Source organism: Hordeum vulgare, chromosome 5H (assembly GCF_904849725.1).
Source record: "Hordeum vulgare subsp. vulgare chromosome 5H, MorexV3_pseudomolecules_assembly, whole genome shotgun sequence".
In the NCBI taxonomy this organism is placed as follows: Eukaryota; Viridiplantae; Streptophyta; class Magnoliopsida; order Poales; family Poaceae; genus Hordeum; species Hordeum vulgare.
This window is the reverse complement of record NC_058522.1, coordinates 2,703,980-2,727,200: the sequence shown is the minus strand read 5'-3', so window position 1 is coordinate 2,727,200 and position 23,221 is coordinate 2,703,980. Positions and strand designations below refer to the sequence as shown.

The window sequence follows — 23,221 nt, the reverse complement described above, 5'->3', positions numbered from 1 at the left end:
AATATGGTACCACAAAGTAATATAACAGCCCATAAAGCAATAAATATCAACATGAAAGCATGATGCAAAATGGACGTATCAACTCCCCAAGCTTAGACCTCGCTTGTCCTCAAGCAAAAACCAAGTTCCATAAACATGGCCACGTGTTTGGGGACGAAGGTGTCGATAAAACATAATACGGACATGAGGGCATCATGATCACACATAGAACATCAATACATCATAAAGATTCTTATGGGAAAGTAACAATTCCTTCACAAAGCAAAGCATGAAGCAAAAAAACCTTACCGAGAACTAACCAACAACAGTCCAAAGTCATTGAAGCAATTGCAATTTATCACAACATCAGAAAGAGTCAAATAAGAGCTTGTAAGGCAAATACATACTCAATCATCTGTTTTGTTTTCCACAATTGTTACAACTCACGTGGTACGCATGGTGTCAAAGTTTCAACTGGACACAGAGGAAGATAGGGGCTTATAGTTTTGCCTCCCAACGGTTTACCTAAAGGGTAAAGTCAACAATAATAAAGCATGAGTACTCAACTCCAAGTTGATATATGAATATAGATCTTTCCCAAGCACGTGACGGTAGCCAAGACAAAGGAAAAAATAGGGAATTGGTGAAGATCACCATGACTCTTACAAGGGCAAAAAGTAAAGGTACAAGATAGGCCCTTCGCAGAGGGAAGTAGAGGTTGTCATGCGCTTTTGAGGTTTGAATGTGTGTCCTCTTAGTGCGGAGGAACGTCACTTTATATTGCCTCCTGTGATAAAGAACTTTATTATGCAGTATGTCGCTTTTATGTCTTCCTCATCACAGGTTTGTACAAAGCTTATTTTCCACACACTAATAGATCATACATATTAGAGAGAAATTTTTATTGCTTGCACCGATGACAACTTACTTGAAGGATCTTATTCAATCCATAGGTAGGTATGGTGGACTCTCATGGCAAAACTGGTTGGAGGTTTATGGATGCACAAGTAGTATCTCTACTTGGTGCGGGAGTTTTGGCTAATATGAGGTGGAAACAATCGTCACATGCTAAGGGATCTCTAATCATATAACATTGTTTGGAACCAAGCAAACACAATTCATTATGTTGTCTTCCTTGTCCAACATCTACTCCTAAGCATGTAATAGTTTGGTGAGTGCTCACAATTGTAAAAAGTGTCTAAGATGATATATTTATATGTGAACCTCTCTTTCCTTATTACTTCTTATTAATTGCAACAATGACTGAGGTCTATGTTGATTTATTCTCAACAAGTTTCAATCATCATACGTGTCATAAGTGAAGTTATCACTTTTCATAAGATCGTCTCATGATCTTCCATGCTATCGTTATTTTCATACTTTTGATCATGGCACAAAGCAAAGCCCTTGACTAAGATACTCTTTATTATAAAGCTCGTAAGCTCGAATACTTCGGGGGAGAGACAAAAGCAAAAGACTCAAACTAAAAACTAAAGACTTATTCCTCTAAGAGAACAAATAAAAACTGAAAAGGAAAGAACTAAAACAAAGGTAAAAGCAAAAGATATAAAGGTGATACGATACCAGGGCAACTCCCCCAAGCTTGGAAGAAGCCAAGGGGATTGTCCATACCAATGCTTAGTTGTCTTCCTTCGGTGGTGAAGGTGGTGAAGTTGTCGGAGTAGTCTTGAGCTTGTCTAATTTCCACTTGAGCAAAAAGTTCTGCTCCCTTAGATCATCATTTTCTTCCTCAATTTCAACACTCTATGGCAAAGTTCCTGCTTACTCTCCTGCAAGAAACGAGAAGGGATAAACAAGGTCCTAGGCTTCTTCCTATGGCCAGGGAGGCTTGACTTCTTGAACTCCACATGAATGTTTGCAGGTTGAGGTAGAGGAGCCTCCTCTTCATCGGAACTCGTTTGTTCCTTCCCTTTGGGCTCATAGTCCTCTTCCTCATCAATGGTCCAGCCATATGGTTCCAAGTCCACATAGACCTTGGGGTTAGCAAGGTAGTCAGCCACATAGCTCTCCCCCTCTGAATCCTAAGAAGACATCTTGACCTAGATCTGCGGCAGAAGCACGCTCGAAACGAAAACAGAGGAAAACTGCGCGATACGGAGATCAAAACCTTCCGGCGAGTATATATTGATTTTTTCTGGACCAGAAGGAGTGCTCCGCAAGAAAACGGAGTCCGGGAGGCACACGAGGCGCCCACAAGATTGCCCTCCGCCACCAGGGAGGTAGGGGCGGTGGCAGGGCTTGTGGCCGCCTCGTTCGCTCTTCGGACTACTTTTTTTTTCTAATTTTCCAAAAATTCCAAAACGGAGGAAATTTCCTATTGAAAAAGCATCGGAGTCCAATTTCTTACCGAAACAGATACCTCTTCGTTTTCAGGGTCTGAAACAGGCTGATAAACATCCCTTATGTACTCCTCTGGAGTTATGACATTGATGATATTGGTCTCAACATTTATGGGAGTACCACAGATCTAATGCTTGATTCTTTGCCCATTTACCACTCTAGGAAAATTTCCTTCCGTGTTATTGATTTTGATGGCACCGGAACGATACACTTGCTCGATAACATAAGGACCTTCCCATTTAGAGAGAAGCTTGCATGCAAAGAATCTAAAACGAGAATTGTATAGCAGGATATAATCACCTACATTGAACTCTCGTTTCTGTATTCGTTTGTCGTGCCATCTCTTAATCTTTTCCTTGAACAACTTGGCATTCTCATATGCCTGGGCTCTCCATTCATCTAACGAGCTGATATCAAACAACCGCTTCTCACCGGCAAGTTTGAAATCAAAGTTGAGCTCTTTGATTGCCCAATAAGCTTTGTGTTCCAGCTCAAGAGGTAAATGACAGGCCTTACCATAAACCATTTTATACGGCGACATGCCCATGGGATTCTTATAAGCAGTCCTATAAGCCCATAGTGCATCGTCAAATTTGCTAGACGAGTTCTTTCGAGATCTATTGACACTCTTTTGTAAGATCAACTTGATCTCCCTATTACTCAGCTCCGCTTGACCACTAGACTGAGGATGATAAGGAGATGCAACTCTATGGTTGACATCATACTTAGCTAGCATCTTGCGGAAAACACCATGAATGAAGTGTGAACCGCCATCAGTCATCAAGTATTTAGGGACTCCAAATCTTGGGAATATGACTTCTTTAAGCATCTTAATAGAGGTGTGGTGATCAACATTTTTAGTGGGGATAGCTTCTACCCACTTAGTGACGTAATCCACAGCAACTAAGATGTGAGTGTACCCATTGGAACTCGGGAAGGGTCCCATATAATCAAAGCCCCAGACATGAAATGGTTCAATGACAAGTGAATAGTTCATAGGCATTTCTTGACGCTTACTGATGTTCCCTATTCTTTGGCATTCGTCACAAGACAAGAAAAACTTACGGGCATCCTTGAAGAGAGTGGGCCAATAGAAACCTGATTGCAATACCTTATGGGCAGTTCTATTTCCAGCGTGGTGTCCTCCGTAGGCTTCGGAATGACACTTCTGCAGGATCTGTCCCTGTTCATGTTCAGGCACACAATGTATAATAACACCATCTACTCCTTCCTTATAAAGGTGAGGATCATCCCAAAAGTAGTGTCTCAAATGAAAGAACTTTTGTTGATAGGTGAAACTTGGTGGTATGTATTTGGCTATGATATCATTTGCATAATCTGCATACCACGCTGCACTATGTGAAGTGCGGATGACATTTAATTGTTCATCAGGAAAGTTGTCATCAATAGGTCGTGGTCATCAAGGACATTCTCTAGCCTAGACAAGTTATCTGCTACAGGGTTATCAGCACCCTTTCGGTCAACGACGTGCAAATCAAATTCCTGTAGCAGGAGAACCCATCTGATCAGCCTAGGCTTAGCTTCCTTCTTCTCCATAAGGTGCTTAATAGTAGCATGATCAGAGTGAATAGTGACTTTGGAGTCAACTATGTAAGATCTCAACTTTTCGCATGCAAACACAACTGCTAAAAATTCCTTCTCCGTAGTGGCATAGTTTCTTTGGGCACTATCTAGAGTTTTACTAGCATAGTGAATGACATTCAACTTCTTGTCAACTCTTTGTCCTAGAACAGCACCAACAGCATAATCACTAGCATCACACATGATTTCAAAGGGCAAGTTCCAGTCAGGTGGTTGAACAATAGGTGCGGTTATCAAATCCTTCTTAAGTATTTCAAAGGCTTCCTCACAATCTCATCAAAAACAAAAGGAACATCCTTTTGCAAGAGGTTGGTAAGAGGCCTAGAAATCTTAGAGAATTCTTTAATGAATCTTCTATAGAAACCAACATGACCTAGGAAACTTCGTATACCTCTGATATCTGTGGGGCAAGGCATTTTCTCAATTGCATCAACCTTAGCCTTATCAACTTCAATGCCTCTTTCAGAAATTTTGTGTCCTAAGACGATACCTTCATTAACCATAAAGTGGCACTTCTCCCAATTCAAGACGAGGTTGGTATCTTCGCATCTCTGTAAGACTCGATCAAGGTTGCTGAGGCAATCATCAAAGGAAGACCCGTAAACAGAGAAGTCATCCATGAAAACCTCAACAATCTTTTCACAGAAGTCAGAGAATATAGCCATCATACATCTTTGGAAGGTGACAGGTGCATTGCATAAGCCAAAAGGCATACGTCTATAGGCAAAGGTACCAAAGGGGCAGGTGAAAGTGGTTTTCTCTTGATCAGATTGTGCTACAGGTATTTGCGAGAAACCTGAATAACCGTCTAGAAAGCAGAAGTGTGTGTGTTTTGATAGCCTTTCTAGCATTTGGTCGATAAACAACAAAGGATAATGATCTTTCCTGGTTGCCTTGTTCAGTTTTCGGAAGTCTATCACCATCCTATAGCCGGTAATAATCCTTTGTGGGATTAGTTCATCCTTATCATTAGGAACGACGGTGATACCTCCCTTCTTAGGTACGCAATGTACTGGACTTACCCAATCACTATGAGCAACAGGATAAACGATTCATGCTTCCAGAAGCTTTAATATTTCTTTTCTAACAACCTCTTTCATCTTAGGATTCAATCTCCTTTGATGATCAACAACTGGTTTGAAGTTAGGATCAGTTTTAATCTTGTGCTGGCATAGAGTAGGACTAATACCCTTAAGATCATCAAGAGTATATCCAATAGCAGCACGGTGCTTCCTTAGAGTTCTTAGTAACTTCTTCTCTTCGTGCTCTGAGAGGAGAGCACTAATAATGACAGGATATATCGCCTTCTCATCAAGATAGGCATACTTAAGAGTATCAGGCAACTGTTTAAGCTCGAACACATGATCACTCTTTGGTGGGGGAGGATCCCCAAGCAGTTCAACATGCAGATTATTCTTGAGAATAGGATATTGTTCTAAGACAATTTTATCTATCCCATCTCTCTCCTCCATATGCATATCATTTTCATGCTCAAGCAGATATTGCTCTAAAGGATCCGTAGCAGGTACGATAATAGAGGGAAGAGCAATAATTTCATCTCTACCAGACGACTCTCTTTCATGGGGTTGTCTTCCAAACTTGGAGAAGTTAAATTCATGAGACACACCCTCGAAACTAACTGTGACAGTCTGCTTAATGCAATCAATGTGAGCATTGACAGTGTTGAGAAAGGGTCTACCAAATATGATGGGACAAAAGCAATCTTTTGCAGTACCAAGGACGAGGAAATCAGTAGGATACTTCGTCTTACCACACAAGACTTCTACGTCTCTCACAATTCCCAAAGGGCAGATAGTGTCTCTATTAGCTAGTGTAATAGTGACATCAATGGGTTCTAACTCAGCAGGTCCAATCTCATCTTTGATTTCATCATATAGAGAACGGGGTATTGCACTAACACTAGATCCCATATCACATAAACCATGATAACAGTGATCTCCTATCTTGACAGAAACAACGGCCAGGCCAACTACAGGTCCGTGTTTGTCTTTCGCGTGAGGCTTAGCAATTCTTGCGGAGTCCTCACAGAATTTGATAAGGTGCCTGTCTATGTCTTCGGCTAAGATATCTTTGATAATAGCAACACTAGGTTCAACTCTAATCTCCTCAGGGGGTGCAAGTGGTCTAATGTAACCCCTACGTATCACAGTTGGAGCTTTAGAATAATCCTTTATCCTAGCAGGGTATGGTGGTTTCTTAGTGTAAGCACAAGGAACAACAGGATCACTAAAAGCAATGACTTTCTCCTCAACTAGATTGGTTTTGGCTATGTTGCTTTCTACAAGAGGATGATATTTAAACCACTTCTCTTTGGGAAGATCAACATGAGGAGCAAAAGATTCACAAAGAGAAGCTACTATCTCAGAGTCAAGTCCATACTTAGCGCTAAAATCTCTAAAAGTGTTTGTCTCAACAAAAGATTTAACGTAATAGTGTTTGTCTCAACAAAAGATTTAACGTAATCAAACTGGAAATTCATACCTGACTCCTTACCTTCCTCCAACTCCCAATCTTCAGAGTTGCGTTTGATTCTCTCCAATAAATTCCACTTGTGATCAATATCCTTCTTCATAAAAGAACCGATACAAGAAGTGTCAAGCATGGTACGATCTTCATGAGAAAGCCGAGCATAAAAGTTTTGAGTGATGATTTCTCTCGAGAGCTCATGATTGGGGCATGAATATAGCATTGATTTAAGCCTCCCCCCAGCTTGAGCTATGCTTTCCCTGTCATGAGGCCAAAAGTTATAAATAAAGTTCCGATCACGATGTACTAAATGCATAGGATAGAACTTTTGATGAAATTCCAATTTCAACCGATTGTAGCCCCATGATCCAGTATCATCACATAGCCTATACCATGTCAACGCCTTATCCTTAAAAGATAAAGGAAAGAATTTCTTCTTTACCTCATCCAAGGGCAAACCTTCAAGCTTAAATAAACCACAAACTTCATCTACATAGATCAGATGCAAGTCTGGATGTGAAGATCCATCTCCCGTGAAAGGATTAGCCAGCAGTTTCTCAAGCATACCCGAAGGAATTTCATAAAAGATATTTTCAGTAGGTACCTCAGGTTGAGGAATAACTCCTCTTGCTTCCGTTCATGGTGAAGATACCCCAAACAAACTCCTCAAAGGAACAGTTTCCATAGTGACAAGTGACAATAAATTTCAGCACAGTATATAAATGTTTCCTTACCAATTTCCACTTACCAAAGGCGCTTCACTCCCCGGCAACGGCGCCAGAAAAGAGTCTTGATGACCCACAAGTATAGGGGATCAATCGTAGTCCTTTCAATAAGTAAGAGTGTCAAACCCAACGAGGAGCAGAAGGCTCTGATAAGCGATTTTCAGCAAGGTAATAACTGCAAGCACTGAAAGTAGCGGTAACAAGTGATGGTGTAGCGAGGTGAAACGTAGAAAGCAAAGAGTAACAAGTAACAAGTAGTAGAAACGGTGCAGCAAGTGGCCCAATCCATTTTGTAGCAAGGGACAAGCCAGGACAAAGTCTTATAGGAGGAAAAACGCTCCCGAGGACACGCGGGAATTTCTGTCATGTTAGTTTCATCATGTTCATATGATTCGCGTTCGTTGCTTTGATAGTTTGATATGTGTGTGGACCGGCGCGTGGGTACTGCCCTTAATTGGACAAGAATCCCACTTATGATTAACCTCTCTCGCAAGCATCCGCAACTATAAAAGAAGAATTAAGACAAAGTCTAACCATAGCATTAAACTAGTGGATCCAAATCAGCCCCTTACGAAGCAACGCATAGACTGGGGTTTAAGTTTCTGTCACTCTAGCAACCCATCATCTACTTACTACTCCCCAATGCCTTCCTCTAGGCCCAAGTATGGTGTAGTATTATGTAGTCGACGTTCACATAACACCACTAGAGGAAAAGACAACATACATCATATCAAAATACCGAACGAATATCAAATTCACATGACTATTATTAACATGACTTATCCCATGTCCTCAGGAACAAAAGTAACTACTCACAAAACATAATCATAATCATGATCAGAGGTGTAATGAATAGCATCAAGGATCTGAACATAAACTCTTCCACCAAGTAATCCGACTAGCATCAACTACAAAGAGTAATCAACACTACTAGTAACCTTACAAGTACCAATCGGAGTCGTGAGACGAAGATTGGTTACAAGAGATGAACTAGGGATTGGAGAGGAGATGGTGCTGATGAAGATGTTGATGAAGATGCCTCCCATCGACGAGAGGAGTGTTGGTGATGACGATGGCGACGATTTCCCCCTCCGGGAGGGAAGTTTCCTCGGCAGGATCGTCCTGCCGGAGCTCTAGATTGGATCTGCTCAAGTTCCGCCTCGTGGCGGCGGCGAAACCATGAAAAAGCTCATGTATGATTTTTTCTGGACCAAAACCCTTCATATAGCAAAAGAGGGGGCTAGTGGGCCGTCAGGGAGCCCACAAGCCCCCACTCCGCCACCAGGGGGTGGCGGTGGCAGGTCTTGTGGCGCCCTAGCAGCCCCCGTCCGGTACTTCTTTCACCCAGTATTTTTTATATAATCCCGAAAAAATCCACGTAACTTTTCAGGGCATTTGGAGATATGCAGAATAGTGGACTAAGATTTGCTCCTTTTCCAGTCCAGAATTCCAGCTGCCTGAATTCTCCCTCTTCAAATAAACCTTGCAAAATAAGAGAGAAAAGGCATAAATATGGTACCACAAAGTAATATAACAGCCCATAAAGCAATAAATATCAACATGAAAACATGATGCAAAATGGACGTATCATATACTCATATCCTAGTTGATGTTGATTACGTCACTAAGTGGGTAGAAGCTATCCTCACTAGTAGTGCTGATCACAACACTTCTATCAGGATGCTTAAAGAAGTTATTTCCCTAGATTTGGAGTCCCTACATATGTGATGACCGACGGTGGTTCACATTTCATTCATGGTGCTTTCCGTAAAACGCTTGCTAAGTACGTTGTCAACCATAAAATTGTGCCCCCCTATCACCCTCAGTCCAGTGGTCAAGTAGAGCTAAGCAACAGAGAAATTAAACTAATTCTGCAAAAGACTGTCAACAGGTCTAGAAAGAATTGGTCTAAGAAGCTCGATGATGCACTGTGGGCTTATAGAACTGCCTATAAGAATCCCATGGGCATGTCTCAATACAAAATGGTGTACGGTAAAGCATGTCATTTACCTCTTGAGCTAGAGCATAAAGCTTATTGGGCAATCAAAGAGATCAACTTTGATTTCAAACTTGCTGGTGAGAAGAGGTTATTTTACATTAGCTCGCTTGATGAATGGAGAGCTCAGGCATATGAAAATGCCAAGTTTTTCAAAGAAAAGGTTAAGAGATGGCATGATAAGAGGATACAAAAGCGTGAGTTCAATGTAGGTGATTATGTCTTGCTATATAATTCTCGTTTAAGATTTTTTTGCAGGCAAGCTTCTCTCTAAATGGGAAGGTCCCTATATTGTTGAGGAAGTATATCGTTCCGGTGCTATCAAGATCAACAACACGGAAGGTAATTGTCCGAGAGTTGTAAATGGGCAGAGAATGAAGCATTATATCTCAGGTACTCCCATAAATGTTGAAAGCAATATCATCAATACCTTAACTCCGGAAGAATACCTAAGGGGTATTTATCAGCCTGTTTCAGACTTCGAAAACGAAGAGGTATGTGATTCGGTAAGAAAACAGACTCCAAAACGTTTCCAGTAGGAATTTTTCTCTTTTTTCGAATTTTTGAAAAAAATAGAAAAATTGGAAGTAGTGCGGAAAGCGCACGAGGAGGCGACAAGCCTGCCAGGCGCGGGCCCACCCCCTGGCCGCGCTTGGGGGGCTTGTGGCCACCTCATGTGCCTCCCGGACTCCGTTTTCGTGCGGAGTACTCCTTCTGGTCTAGAAAAATTCATTATATATTCTCCGATAAGGTCTGACCCTCGTATCACGCAGATTTCCTGTGTTTTCATTTCGAGGTTGTTTTCTGTCGCAGATTTAGAGCAAGATGTCGTCCCAGGAATCTGTGGGGGAGAACAATCTCCCTCAAGTCTATGGAGAAGTAAATGCTGATCTGAAAAGAATGGAGGCCAAGGAAAGGCTACCTAAAGAAACCAAGGGCAAAACTAAGGAAAAGAATCAGGCGTGGCATGAAGCACAATCTGTGTTCAACAAGGAAGAAGTTGAAGAAGTGGATTTCCTCCAACCCTACCTCCACCTATTGTCTCCATCCTTGATTGAACTCTTGAGGTTTTGTGAAACAACTCGTGCTCGCAATACTTATCTCACTCATGAAGTTGTTTTGCTGGAGAAACATATCAGAGATCTCCAAGGTATAAATCAAAGATTAATGGCCCTCTTGGAATCAAAGATTGCAACAACTCAACCACCATCACCTCCAAAGGAAGACAACTAAGCATGGGTATGGGCAATCCCCTTGGCTTGTGCCAAGCTTGGGGGAGTTGCTCCGATATCGTATCACCATCACATCTTTTGCCTTTACCTTTGTTTTAGTTTGTTCCTTTTCAGTTTTCTCTTTCTCTAGTAGACTAAAAGTCCTAGTGTTTTAGTCTTGAGTTTTGTTTTGTGTCACCCCCGATGTATTCGAGCTCGTGAGCCATATAATAAAGAGTGTCTTAGTTGAGGCTTTGCCTCTTGCTATGATCAAAAGAGTGAGAAAAGAACAAAAGCATGAAAGATCATGTAATGATCTTGTGGGAAGTGATGGCTTCACATATAAAAATAATGTTGATTGAAACCTGTTGAGGGTAGACAAACGCAGACCTTGGTCATTGTTCAATTAATAGGAAGTGATAAAGAATGAGAGGTTCACATATAAATATATCATCTTTGACACCATCTATGATTGTGAACACTCACTAAACTATTACATGCTTAGATGTAGATGTTGGACAAGGAAGACAACATAATTAATTGTGTTTGCTTGGTTCCGAACAATGCTATATGATTAGAGATCCCTTAGCATGTGACGATTGCTTCCACCTCATATTAGCCAAAACCTCCCGCACTAAGTAGGGATACTATTTGTGCATCTACAAACCTTCAACCCAGTTTTGCCATGAGAGTCCACCATGCCTACCTATGGATTGAATAAGATCCTTCTTATTATGATCTATTAGTGTGTGGAAAATAAGCTTGGAAGAAGTGGATTTCCTCCAACCCTACTTCCTCACTAAGTAAGTTGTCATCGGTGCAAGCAATAAAAATTGCTCCCTAATATGTATGATCTATTAGTGTGTGGAAAATAAGCTTTGTACGAACATGTGATGAGGAAGGCATAAAAGCGATAGACTGCATAATACAATTCTTTATCACAAGAGGCAATATAAAGTGACGTTCCTCCGCACTAAGAGGACACGCATCCAAACCTCAAAAGCGCATCAGAACCTCTGATTTCCTCTGCGAAGGGCCTATCTTGTACCTTTACTTTTTGCCCTTTAAAGAGTCATGGTGATCTTCATCAATTCCTTGTTTCGCCCTTATCTTGGCTAACGTCATATGCTAGGGAAAGATCTATATTCATATGTCAACTTGGAGGTAAGCATTCATGAATTATTATTGTTGACATTATCCTTGAGGTAAGCAGTTGGGAGGCAAAACTATATGCCCCTATCTTTCTCTGTGTTCAGCTGAAACTTTGATCTCCTGAGTACCACGTGAGTTGTAGCAATTGTCGAGAATGAAAAGATGATTGAGTATGTGGATTTGCTTTACAAGCTCTTATTTGACTCTTTCTGATGTTGTGATAAATTGCAATTGCTTCAATGACTAAAGGCTATCGGTTGCTATTTCTCGGTACGGTCCTTGATCCATACTTTACTTTGTGAAGGAATTGTCACTTTAGCATGAGAGATTATATGTTGGTATTGCTGTTCTGATCATGATCATGATGCATGTATGTTCGTATGTTGTTTTGTCGACACCTCTCTCCCTAAACATGTGGGCATATTTATTGAGCTCGGCTTTCGCTTGAGGATAAGCGAGGTCTAAGCTTGGGAGAGTTGATATGTACATTTTGCATCATGCTTTCATGTTGATATTTATTGCTTTTTCGGCTGTTATTTCACTTCACGGTACAATACTTGTGACTTTTCTCTCTTATTTTGCAAGGTTTACATGAAGAGGTAGAATGCCGGCAGCTGGAATTCTGGCCTGAAAAAGGAGCATGTTTGACATGCCTATTCTGCGCAACTTCAAAAGCCGTGAAAATCAACGTGGATTTTTTTGGGAATATATAAAAAATACTGGACCGAAGAAGTGCCAGAGGAGCGCAACCAGGGAGCCACAAGCCTGGTAGGCGTGACCACCCCCCTGGCCGCGCTTAGGGGGCTTGTGGGCTCCCTGCTGGCCCACTGGCTCCCCTCTTCTGCTATATGAAGGGTTTCGTCATGAAAAAAATCAGGAGGAGGCTTTTCGGAGGATTCGCCGCTGCCATGCGGCGGAACTTGAGCAGAACCAATCTAGAGCTCCGGCAGGACGATCCTGCCGGGGAAACTTCCCTCCCGGAGGGGGAAATCGTCGCCATCGTCATCACCAACACTCCTCTCATCGGAGGGAACTCATCACCATCAACATCTTCATCAGCACCATCTCATCTCCAAACCCTAGTTCATCTCTTGTAACTAATCTCCGTCTCGCGACTCCGATTGGTACTTGTAAGGTTGCTAGTAGTGTTAATTACTCTTTGTAGTTGATGCTAGTTGGATTACTTGGTGGAAGAGTTTATGTTCAGATCCTTGATGCTACTCATTACCTCTGTGGTCATGAATATGATTATGCTTTGTGAGTAGTTACTTTTGTTCCTAATGACATGGGATACGTCATGCTAATAGTAGTCATGTGAATTTGGCATTCGTTCGATATTTTGATGTGTTGTATGTTGTTTTTCCTCTAGTGGTGTTATGTGAACGTCGACTACATAACACTTCACCATTATTTGGGCCTAGGGGAAGACATTGGGAAGTAGTAAGTAGATGATGGGTTTCTAGAGTGACACAAGCTTAAACCCTAGTTTATGCGTTGCTTCGTAAGGGGCTGATTTGGATCCACTAGTTTAATGCTATGGTTAGACTTTGTCTAAATTCTTCTTTCGTAGTTGCAGATGCTTGCGAGAGGGGTTAATCATAAGTGGGATGCTTGTCCAAGTAAGGGCAGTACCCAAGCGCCGGTCCACCCACATATCAAACTATCAAAGTAACAAACGCGAATCATATGAACATGATGAAAACTAGCATGAAAGAAATTCCCGTGTGTCCTTGGGAGCGTTTTTCCTCCTATCAGACTTTGTCCAGGCTTGTCCCTTGCTACAAAAGGGATTGGGCCACTTTGTTGCACCGTTGCAACTTTTGTTACTTGTTGCTTGCTACGAATCATCTCACCACACAACCATTTGTTACCGATAATTTCAGTGCTTGCAGATATTACCTTGCTGAAAACCACTTGTCAGATCCTTGTGGTCCTCGTTGGGTTCGACACTCTTAATTATCGAAAGGACTACGATAGATCTCCTATACTTGTGGGTCATCAGGGCCTAATGTTGGGGATATTATCCCGTCTTGAGACCCGCCCTAGGGATCCGGGTCAAGACGATCGCGGCTCAACATCTCATACTCAAGACGGGCCCTGAGTTAGGAAGCAGAAGGCACAATGCGTTTACAACAAGAGCCTGTCATGGCCCAAGACAAGAAGACGGCGACTCACGGCCCATGTAGGAGAAGGGTCGTCACGAGTTTCCTTGGTTAAGGGGCAAAGCGAGTTAAGACATACCAAGTCACGAATCATAGCGCGACCCGGACTCTTGTAAAACCTAATGAAGGCGAGTCTCTAGGGTTGGTAGGATTAAGTTAACATCGACCGAGAGCTAGGTCAGGCGAATTCGCATTCCTTGTAATCATTTTCCACAATAATATACACATAGCAGGACGTAGGATTTTACCTCAATCTGAAGGGCCGAACGTGGGTAAAACTTGTCTCCTATTCCCGATCAACCCCTTTGAGTCGCCACGTAGTTGTGATGGCTTCACCATTAAGTTCTTTTACAAGGACATCTGCCGTGACAAAAGTACGACAGCAGCAGAGCCCCTGCATCATCATCGCCGGTGATTCACCAATGGTCGGGTGCTACGATAGCATCTCATGACGACGAGACCTCTGCCCGAGCCGTTCGCCAGCATCTCGCGGCTAGGCAAGGCCTCGTCTGCCGTCGTCGACTCGTCTCAAAAACCAGCATCGCAAGGCCCTTGCAACGCCGTCTCACCGCCGCCTCCGCGGATTCACGAGTGGTCGGCCGCGCCGGGAGCATCTAGCGGCGAGGAGACGCTGCGCCTGAGCCGCGCGCTAGCGTCTCGCGTTTAGGCATGGCCGCGCCCGCCACTAGCGATTGGCCGCAATCCCCTATGTCCTGGGCGCGGGCGCACGACATCTCGGACTCGCCGGAGTGGGCCGGGGGGCAGTCGCGCGGCGAGGAGCAAGCAGAGAGCGGGCGCGTGGCAAGGAGCAGGAAGGCGGTGGGCGTGCGGCGACGAGCTGGGCAGGACATGGGCGTGCGGCGGCTAGACTTCGCCGGAGCAGGCAAGGGGGCCGACGTGCACAGGGACTTGCCTAGCCAGAGCAGGCGGTTAGGGAAGGACAGGAGAGAGAGGAGATAAGAGGTGTGACAGACAAGTGGGACCCCTTTCCACCTTAGCAGGTCAAATATTGACTAGGACTATTATTGATGTTGTGACTGGCAACAACTCATTTAAAGGCCAGGGTAGAAAAGTCCACCAATGGAGCTGGAATTCTTGGTTTTCCCCCACTTAGAACAGTCTAGCCCGCCACATGAAAGCAACCAGCAGTTGTCTGTTTACTCGGACTTGGAAGGCCACACTCTGCATATCCTCTCTGATGATTCGTACACGATAATACCATGCAGTCATTACATGTGTTCATCATCACTCTCTTGTTCCTATTTGCTTACTCCCTCCACCAGTTTCCATTTGCCCATGCTTTATCGAGCTCTATCCCAACAAACACAAGTCTGCTGCTGTATCCAACCATCAACTTGGGTGGAAACTCTAGTGCTCGCTTATTCCTCCAGAGCACAAGTTCCGACACCCTTGCTAGTTTTGGTTTGTACAGCACAGATGGTTCTGTGTTTATCCTTTGCACCATGATGAGCTACTACGGTGGCTACGGGGATAGTATTATTGGCCATCCCCAGGTTATCTGGTCTGCAAACCGCAACTTCCCTGTAGGCAGGGATGCCATCCTTTCTTTCACTGTGGCTGGTGAGTTACTTCTTCACAATGCTGTTGGCACCTTAATCTGGTCCACGCCGACAAAGGACGCCTCTGTAGCTGGCGTGCGCCTCGATGGTTCTGGAAACCTCGTGCTTTTTGATCGAAACAATGTCTCTATCTGGGAGTCCTTTGACTACCCGACGGATACATTGGTCATCGGGCAGTCACTATGCGCGGGAGCCAATCTCACTGCCAATGATTCATTCACCAGTTGGGCATCAGGTCAGATCAATATTCATTCCTCATCAAATGGATTGCAGTTTTATTTTGGCCCTGCCGCGTACACACAAGTATTCCAACCAACTTCTCTAGGCAATGAGACATCAGATTGTTATGCATTCACCAATGGCAGCTTTGGATTTCCCAAACTGGTCTTCTCATTGCCCCTTGCAAGGTCATTTCAGTTCATGCGGTTAGAGTTTGATGGTCATTTTCGTCTATATGAAATGAAGGAGGCTGCCTTCCACGTTGTGCTTGATGTGCTGAGCAATGAGATCAAGTTCTGTGATTATCCTCTGGCCTGCGGTGAATACAGTGTTTGTATAAATGGCCAGTGTTGCTGTCCCAGCTCTCACTTTTTTAGACTCCAAGATGAATGGCATCCAGATATGGGGTGTCTACCACGAGCTAATTTGTCTTGCAATGACATGCGCTATCATCAACTTGTACCTATTAGCAACATTTCTTACTTCAGTGATGATGGCTTCCAATCATTGGCTACTTCTGCTACAGATGCGGACTGCAAGCAATCTTGCTTGGAAGAGTGCTCTTGCAAAGTTGCATTGTTTAAATACGATGCCCCTGATGGAATTGCTGGCTCTTGTTTGCATTTATCACAGGCATCACTACTTTCTCAAACTACAAATTCTTCTCATCGTACTTCAGCATTTTTCAAAATACAGGGCACCATGAAAAGAAGGACCAGAATTGCCATTGGTTCCGTGGTTGGTAGTTTTGCATTATTCGTAACTGCCATCTCCATTTTCACTTGGAGAATATGTAAGAAAAGAGAGGAGGAAGAATGCTTCCTTGGAGGAATACCTGGAGTACCAGCACGCTTCTCCTATAACGAGCTGAAGATAGCCACAAGGAACTTCTCGATGAGGCTTGGATCCGGAGGGTTTGGTTCTGTCTTCAAAGGTAAAATAGGCAAGGAAACGATAGCTGTCAAGCGCTTAGAAGGCGTTGACCAAGGAAAGCAGGAGTTCTTAGCAGAGGTTGAGACCATAGGAAGAATTCATCACATTAATCTTGTTAGGTTAATTGGATTCTGTGCTGAAAAATCAAGCAGGCTACTTGTGTACGAGTATATGGGCAACAGTTCATTGGATAAATGGATATTCCATGCGCATCCAGTTTTTACTCTCTCCTGGAAGACAAGGCGTAATATCATAATGGGTATTGCTAAGGGTCTGTCTTATCTCCATGAGGAATGTAAACAAAGGATTGCTCACCTAGACATCAAGCCACAGAACATTCTTCTGGATGACAGGTTTAACGCGAAGGTCTCGGATTTTGGATTATCGAAATTGATAAGTCGGGACGATAGCAAGATCATGACTCGGATGCGAGGCACACGTGGATATGTTGCACCTGAGTGGTTAGGTTCTAAGATCACCGAGAAGGTAGACATCTACAGCTTTGGAATTGTCATAGTTGAAATCATATGTGGGCGAAGGAACCTGGACGAATCGCAGCCTGAAGAGCGAGTTCACCTGATCAGTCTTCTGCAAGAAAAGGCTAGATGCGGAAACCTATTCGATTTGGTGGACACAAGCAGCAACGACATGCAATTTCACATGGAGGAGGTTAGAGAAATGATGGACCTCGCAATGTGGTGCTTACAGGTTGATAGCAGCAAGAGGCCTCTGATGTCAACAGTTGCCAAGGTGTTGGAAGGTGTGATGACGTTAGAGGCCACACCTCACTATGATCTTGTTGCGAATCATGAACCAAATAAGAGCGATGCTAAGGTGCAAATTTGTTCATACCTTCCTTCGGCAACACATCTGTCCGGGCCAAGGTGACAAGTTTCATGCAGCATTCTCAAATACACCAATAGTGTTGTTTATGGCTACTAGTTTGTATCATCATTATAGCTGCATGCATCGCCACGATGCAGAGGCCGGGGGCTTTCCTTCTTTTTTTTTAAAAAAAAGTTTATATCATCATGAGTCTAATGTGTTGTCTAGGTGCCAACTCGCAAAGTTGCATGTAGACTAAGATTTCTCCAATTGTTGTATCGTTTCTTGTATTTGTACCCCTATTGTTTTTTCATGTAACAACTGCGTTATATAAATTCCACCATTTGCATATACACGGCTTTAAAAAAAACTTGAACTTTATTGAATTGAAATAGTGATTACATCGTCAATTATTAAACGTTCAACCTTATTTGCTTCTCTATTACAATGTTCAAACCTAATCAAAGGAAAATCACAAGCTATAAAATAGCAGTCATCAAAAATTGTTGTCGCTGCTCCCGCCGACTGTCCTCCACTGTCCATAATTTCAATAACCTCCATATTCTCGGAGTTAACAACAAGACGATTGTAACCCGCCTTTTGTGCAAGGAGTAGACCAAACCTTAGGGCCAAAGCTTCTGCTGTTAATACATCAGCACAGCAATCAATCTTCCACTTCCCTCCAACAATCACCACAGGAAAATCACATTTTACCGTGTGGCAAGCTATAAGTCGTGTTCTTTTTTTCGGGTACTCGGCTTATCTGAATCTAAACCGTGTACAAGGAAAAACACCCGATAACAACAATGCACTCGGCTTATGCTATCCTATAAGCCGAGTGCCCAGTAAAAGCTCTCGGCTTATAGGTGCCACACGGTATATATGAAGAAAGCACTCGGTTTATAGCTCGCCACCCGATAAAGATACCTACCACGTGTCTACAACAGCGGTGCCTGACGGCGCCGTCACGGCTTGAGCTGTAAGCCGTGTGCTTGACAAGTAGACACGGCTTACACACACTATAAGCCGTGTGTTCCGCAAAAGCACTCGGTTTACATTTTATAGATTTTCAAATTCAAAAAAGTTCTAAAGTGATTTCCCTTGCATTCATCCTTAATACTTGAATGTTATTTATTTATTCATTTTACCACAGGAATCTCTCTCATGTCGACTATAGACCGTGTGGGTCCTACAGTCCGGTGCATCATCGAAAACCGTGCGAGGGAGGGTAGAAAGATCACCGAAAACCCTAGAAATGCAATAAATGTCTCAAATATTGTACGCGGGTTAGAAAAATGCGGGGGGCTGACATGTGTCATTCATGGCCTCCTTTGAGAGCACGGGGAGTTTCGATGCCAACGGAACAACATGACCAACACTTCCTTTACAAACGTGACACGTTCCCTTTCGATACCAAGAGACTACATCGAAAATGATGCAGTTTACAAGTGGCCTCAGGCAAGGCCCACCCGGAACGCGCCCAAACTTTTACGACACCCTACAGGGGCCATGTGATGACGTCGTGCCTGATCCTCAGGATTTCTAGCATCGTACCATTTTCCGAGGCTTCAAACGGTGGGATGAGGCATGTCGACCAAGTGATTTCGTACCCCCGATGTCTAGGGCTGCCCCTCCCACGCCTGCACAAGGCATACCCATGTCACAAATAAATCACATAGGATTTTACATGCTGCTTCTAGGCATGATTTCATGTGTCGCCTTGCAGATCTGCAATTTCCGACGCTGAAACCCTAGAAGTGCAATAAATGTCTCAAATATTGTAGGCGGGTCAGAATAATGCGGGGGCCTGATACGTCTCATTCAATGGCCTCACCTAAGAGCTAGGAAAGTTTCGAGGCCAACGGAGCAGCAGGACCATCACTTCCTTCACAAACCCGACACCTTCCCTCTCGATACCGAGAGACTACCTCAAAGACGGTGCGTTTTACAAGCCACCTCATGTGAGGCCTATTCGAAACGCGCCCAAAATTTTACCACGCCCTACAGGGGTCATATAATGACGTCGTACCAGATCCCATGGATTTCTGGCATCATATGATTTTCCGTGGATTAAAACAGTTGGACGAGTCATGTCGTCGAAGTAATTTCACCCCGTGATGGCTGGAATTGCCCGTCGAAGTAATTTCACCCCGTGATGGTTGGAATTGCCCGTCCCTCGTGTGCAAAAGGGAGATGCATGTCGCTAATCCATCACATAGGATTTTCCATGCCGCTTCTGGGCATGGTTTCATGTGTCGCCTTGCAGATCTGTAATTCCCAGCACTGAAATCCTAGAAATGCAATAAATGTCTCGAATATTGTAGGCGTGTCAGAAAAATGGGGGGGCTAACATGTGTCATTCGATAGCCTCCTCTCAGAGCACGAGGAGTTTTGATGCCAACGGAGCAACATGACCAACACTTTCTTAACAAACCTCACACGTTCCCTCTCGATACCAAGAGACTACCTCGAAGATGGTGAAGTTTACAAGCGGCCTCGTGCAAGGCCCACCCGGAACGCGCCCAAACTTTTACGACACCCTACATGGGCCATGTGATGACGCTGTGCCTGATCCTGAGGATTTCTGGCATTGTACCATTTTCCGAGGCTTCAAACGGTTGGATGAGTCATGTCGCCCAGTTGATTTCATACCCCCGATGTCTGGGGCTTCCCCTCCCATGCCTGCACAAGGCATACCTATGTCACAAATACATCACATAGGATTTTCCATGCTGTTTCTAGGCATGATTTTATGTGTCGCCTTGTAGATCTGCAATTTCCGACGCTGAAACCCTAGAAGTGCAATCAATGTCTCAAATATTGTAGGCGGGTCAGAATAATGCGGGGTCCTGACACGTCTCATTCAATGGCCTCGCCTAAGAGCAGGAAAGTTTTGAGGCCAACGGAGCAGCAGGACCAGCACTTCCGTCACAAACCCGACACCTTCCCTCTCGATACCGAGAGACTACCTCCAAAATGGTGCGTTTTACAAGCGACCTCATGTGAGGCCTATTTGAAACGCGCCCAAAATTTTACCACACCCTACAGGGGCCATGTGATAATGCCTTCCCAGATCCCGTGGATTTCTAGCATCATACGATTTTCCGTGGATTAAAACGGTTGGACGAGTCATGCCGTCGAAGTAATTTCGCCCCGTAATGGCCGGAATTGCCCGTCCCTCATGTGCAAAAGGGAGATGCATGTCGATAATACATCACATAGGATTTTCCATGCCGCTTCTGGGCATGGTTTCATGTGTCTCTTTGCAGATGGGCAATTTCCAGCGCTGAAACCATAGAGATGCAATAAATGTCTCAAATATTGTAGGCGGGTCAGAAAAATGCGGGGGCCTGACACGTGTCATACGATAGCCTCCTTTGAGATCACGAGGAGTTTCGATGCCAACGGAGCATCATGGCCAACACTTCTTTCACAAACCTGACACGTTTCTACTCGATACCAACAGACTACCTCGAAGATGGTGCAGTTTACAAACGGCCACGGCCAAGGCCCACCCGGAACGCGCCCAAACTTTTATGACACCCTACATGGCCCATGTGATGACGTCGTGCATGGTCCTGAGGATTTCCGACATCGTACCATTTTCCGAGGCTTCAAACGGTTGGATGAGGCATGTCGCCCAGGCGATTTCGTACCCCCGATGTCTGGGCTGCCCCTCCCACGCTTGCACAAGGCATACCCACGTCACAAATACATCACATAGGATTTCCCATGCTGCTTCTGCGCATGATTTCATGTGTCGCCTTGCAGATGTGCAATTTTCGATGCTGAAACCCCAGAAGTGCAATAAATGTCTCAAATATTATAGGCGGGTCAGAAAAATGCGGGGGCCTCACACGTGTCATTCCATGGCCTCATTTGAGAGCACGGCGAGTTTTGATGCCAACGGAGCAACATGACCAACACTTCCTTCACAAACCTGAACTGTTCCCTCTCGATACCAAGAGACTACCTCGAAGATGGTGCAGTTTACAAGCGGCCTCGGGCAAGGCCCACCCGGAACGCGCCCAAACTTTTACGACACCCTACAGGCCCCATGTGATGATGTCGTGCGTGATCCTGAGGATTTCTGGCATCGTACCATTTTCCGAGCCTTCAAACGATTGGATGAGGCATGTCGCCCAGGTGATTTCGTACCCCCGATGTGTGGGGCTGCCCCTCCCACGCCTGCAAAAGGCATACCCATGTCAGAAATACATCACATAGGATTTTCCATGCTGCTTCTCGGCATGATTTCATGTGTCGCCTTGCAGATCTGCAATTTCCGATGCTGAAACCCTAGAAGTGCAATAAATGTCTCAAATATTGTAGGCAGGTCAGAATAATGCGGGGGCCTGACACGTGTCATTCAATGGACTCGCCTAAAAGCACGGGAAGTTTCGAGGCCGACAGAGCAGTGATACGCCTCCAACGTATCTATAATTTTTGATGGTTTCATGCTATTATCTTGTCAAACTTTGGATGTTTTGTATGCCTTTTATATCTTTTTTGGGACTAACTTATTAACTTAGTGCCAAGTGCGATTTCCTATTTTTTCGTGTTTTTGACCCTTTTCAGAGGATGATTTTAAATGGAGTCCAAACGGAATGAAACTTCCAAAAAGATTTTTTCCGAAACAGAAGACGATCGGGAGACTTGAGAACCAAGGCAGAGGGTCACGAGGGACCCCACAAGCCCCCGAGCCGTGGCCAGGGGGGTCGCGCCTCCCAGGCTTGTGGGCTCCCTGTGCCTCCTCTGCCCTAGGTCTTTCGCCTATATATTCCCTAAAATCCCAGAAAAAATCAGTAGAGCCGCGAAAATACTTTTCCGGCGCCGCAAGCTTCTGTCTCCGCAAGATCCCATCTGGGGCACGTTCTGGTGCCCTGCCGGAGGGGGGATTCGGATACCGATGGCTTCTTCATCAACACCATGACCTCTCCGATGATGCATGAGTAGTTCACCATAGACCTACGGGTCCATAGCGAGTAGCTAGATGGCTTGTTCTCTCTCTTGGATCTTCAATACAAAGTTCTCCATGATCTCATGGAGATCTATCACATGTAATCTTCTTTGCGGTGTGTTTGTCCGAGATTCGATGAATTGTGGATTTATGATCAGATTATCTATGAATCTTATTTGAGTTTCTTCTGATCTCTTATATGCATGATTTCATATCCTTGTAATTCTCTTCGAGTTGTGGGTTTTGTTTGGCAAGCTTGATCTATGATTCTTGCAATGGGAGAAGTGCTTGGTTTTGGGTTCATACCGTGCGGTGACCTCACCCAGTGACAGAAGGGGTAGCGAGGCACGCATCATGTTGTTGCCATCAAGGGTAAAAAGATGGATTTTCATCATTGGTTTGAGTTTATCCCTCTACATCATGTCATCTTGCTTAAGGCGTTACTCTGTTCGTCATGAACTCAATACACTAGATGCATGCTGGATAGCGGTCGATGTGTGGAGTAATAGTAGTAGATGAGGAAAGTATCAGTCTACTTGTCTGGGACGTGATGCCTATATGTATGATCATTGCCTTAGATATCGTCATGACTTTGCGCGGTTCTATCAATTGCTCGACACTAATTTGTTCACCCACCGTGATATTTGCTATTTTGAGAGAAGCGTCTAGTGAACACTATGGCCCCCGGGTCTACTTCACATCATATTTTCAGCCTTACACTTTTACTTCGTTGCACTTTCCGCCTTCAGATCTCACTTTGCAATCAATCTTGAAGGGATTGACAACCCCTTTATAGCGTTGGGTGGAAGCTCTTTTGTGTTTGCGCAGGTACTCTGGACTTGACGCGATTCTCCTACTGGACTGATACCTTGGTTCTCAAATTGAGGGAAATACTTACTGTTCTTGTGCTGGATCACCCTTTCCTCTTCAAGGGAAAAACCAACACAAGCAAGTCTCCGTCAACGTGTCAATTTCTGGCGCTGTTGTTTGAGAAGTAGCAAGCAGCAGGACCAACATGTCCTTCACAAA

General features: G+C 44.1%; 1 protein-coding gene across 1 annotated transcript; it reads left to right on the top strand.

The window, feature by feature from the left end:
- The first annotated feature begins 14,895 nt into the window (after positions 1 to 14,895).
- LOC123398572 (G-type lectin S-receptor-like serine/threonine-protein kinase SD2-5) lies at positions 14,896 to 17,366 on the top strand. Its single transcript, XM_045093029.1, has one exon. The coding sequence runs from the start codon at positions 14,896 to 14,898 to the stop codon at positions 17,293 to 17,295; it is 2,400 nt and encodes a 799-aa protein (XP_044948964.1). The 3' UTR covers positions 17,296 to 17,366.
- Positions 17,367 to 23,221: the final 5,855 nt, after the last annotated feature.

Bases quoted from the DNA above. Each gene is read 5' to 3' on its own strand.
- LOC123398572 (XM_045093029.1), top strand. From the start codon at position 14,896: ATGCAGTCATTACATGTGTTCATCATCACTCTCTTGTTCCTATTTGCT.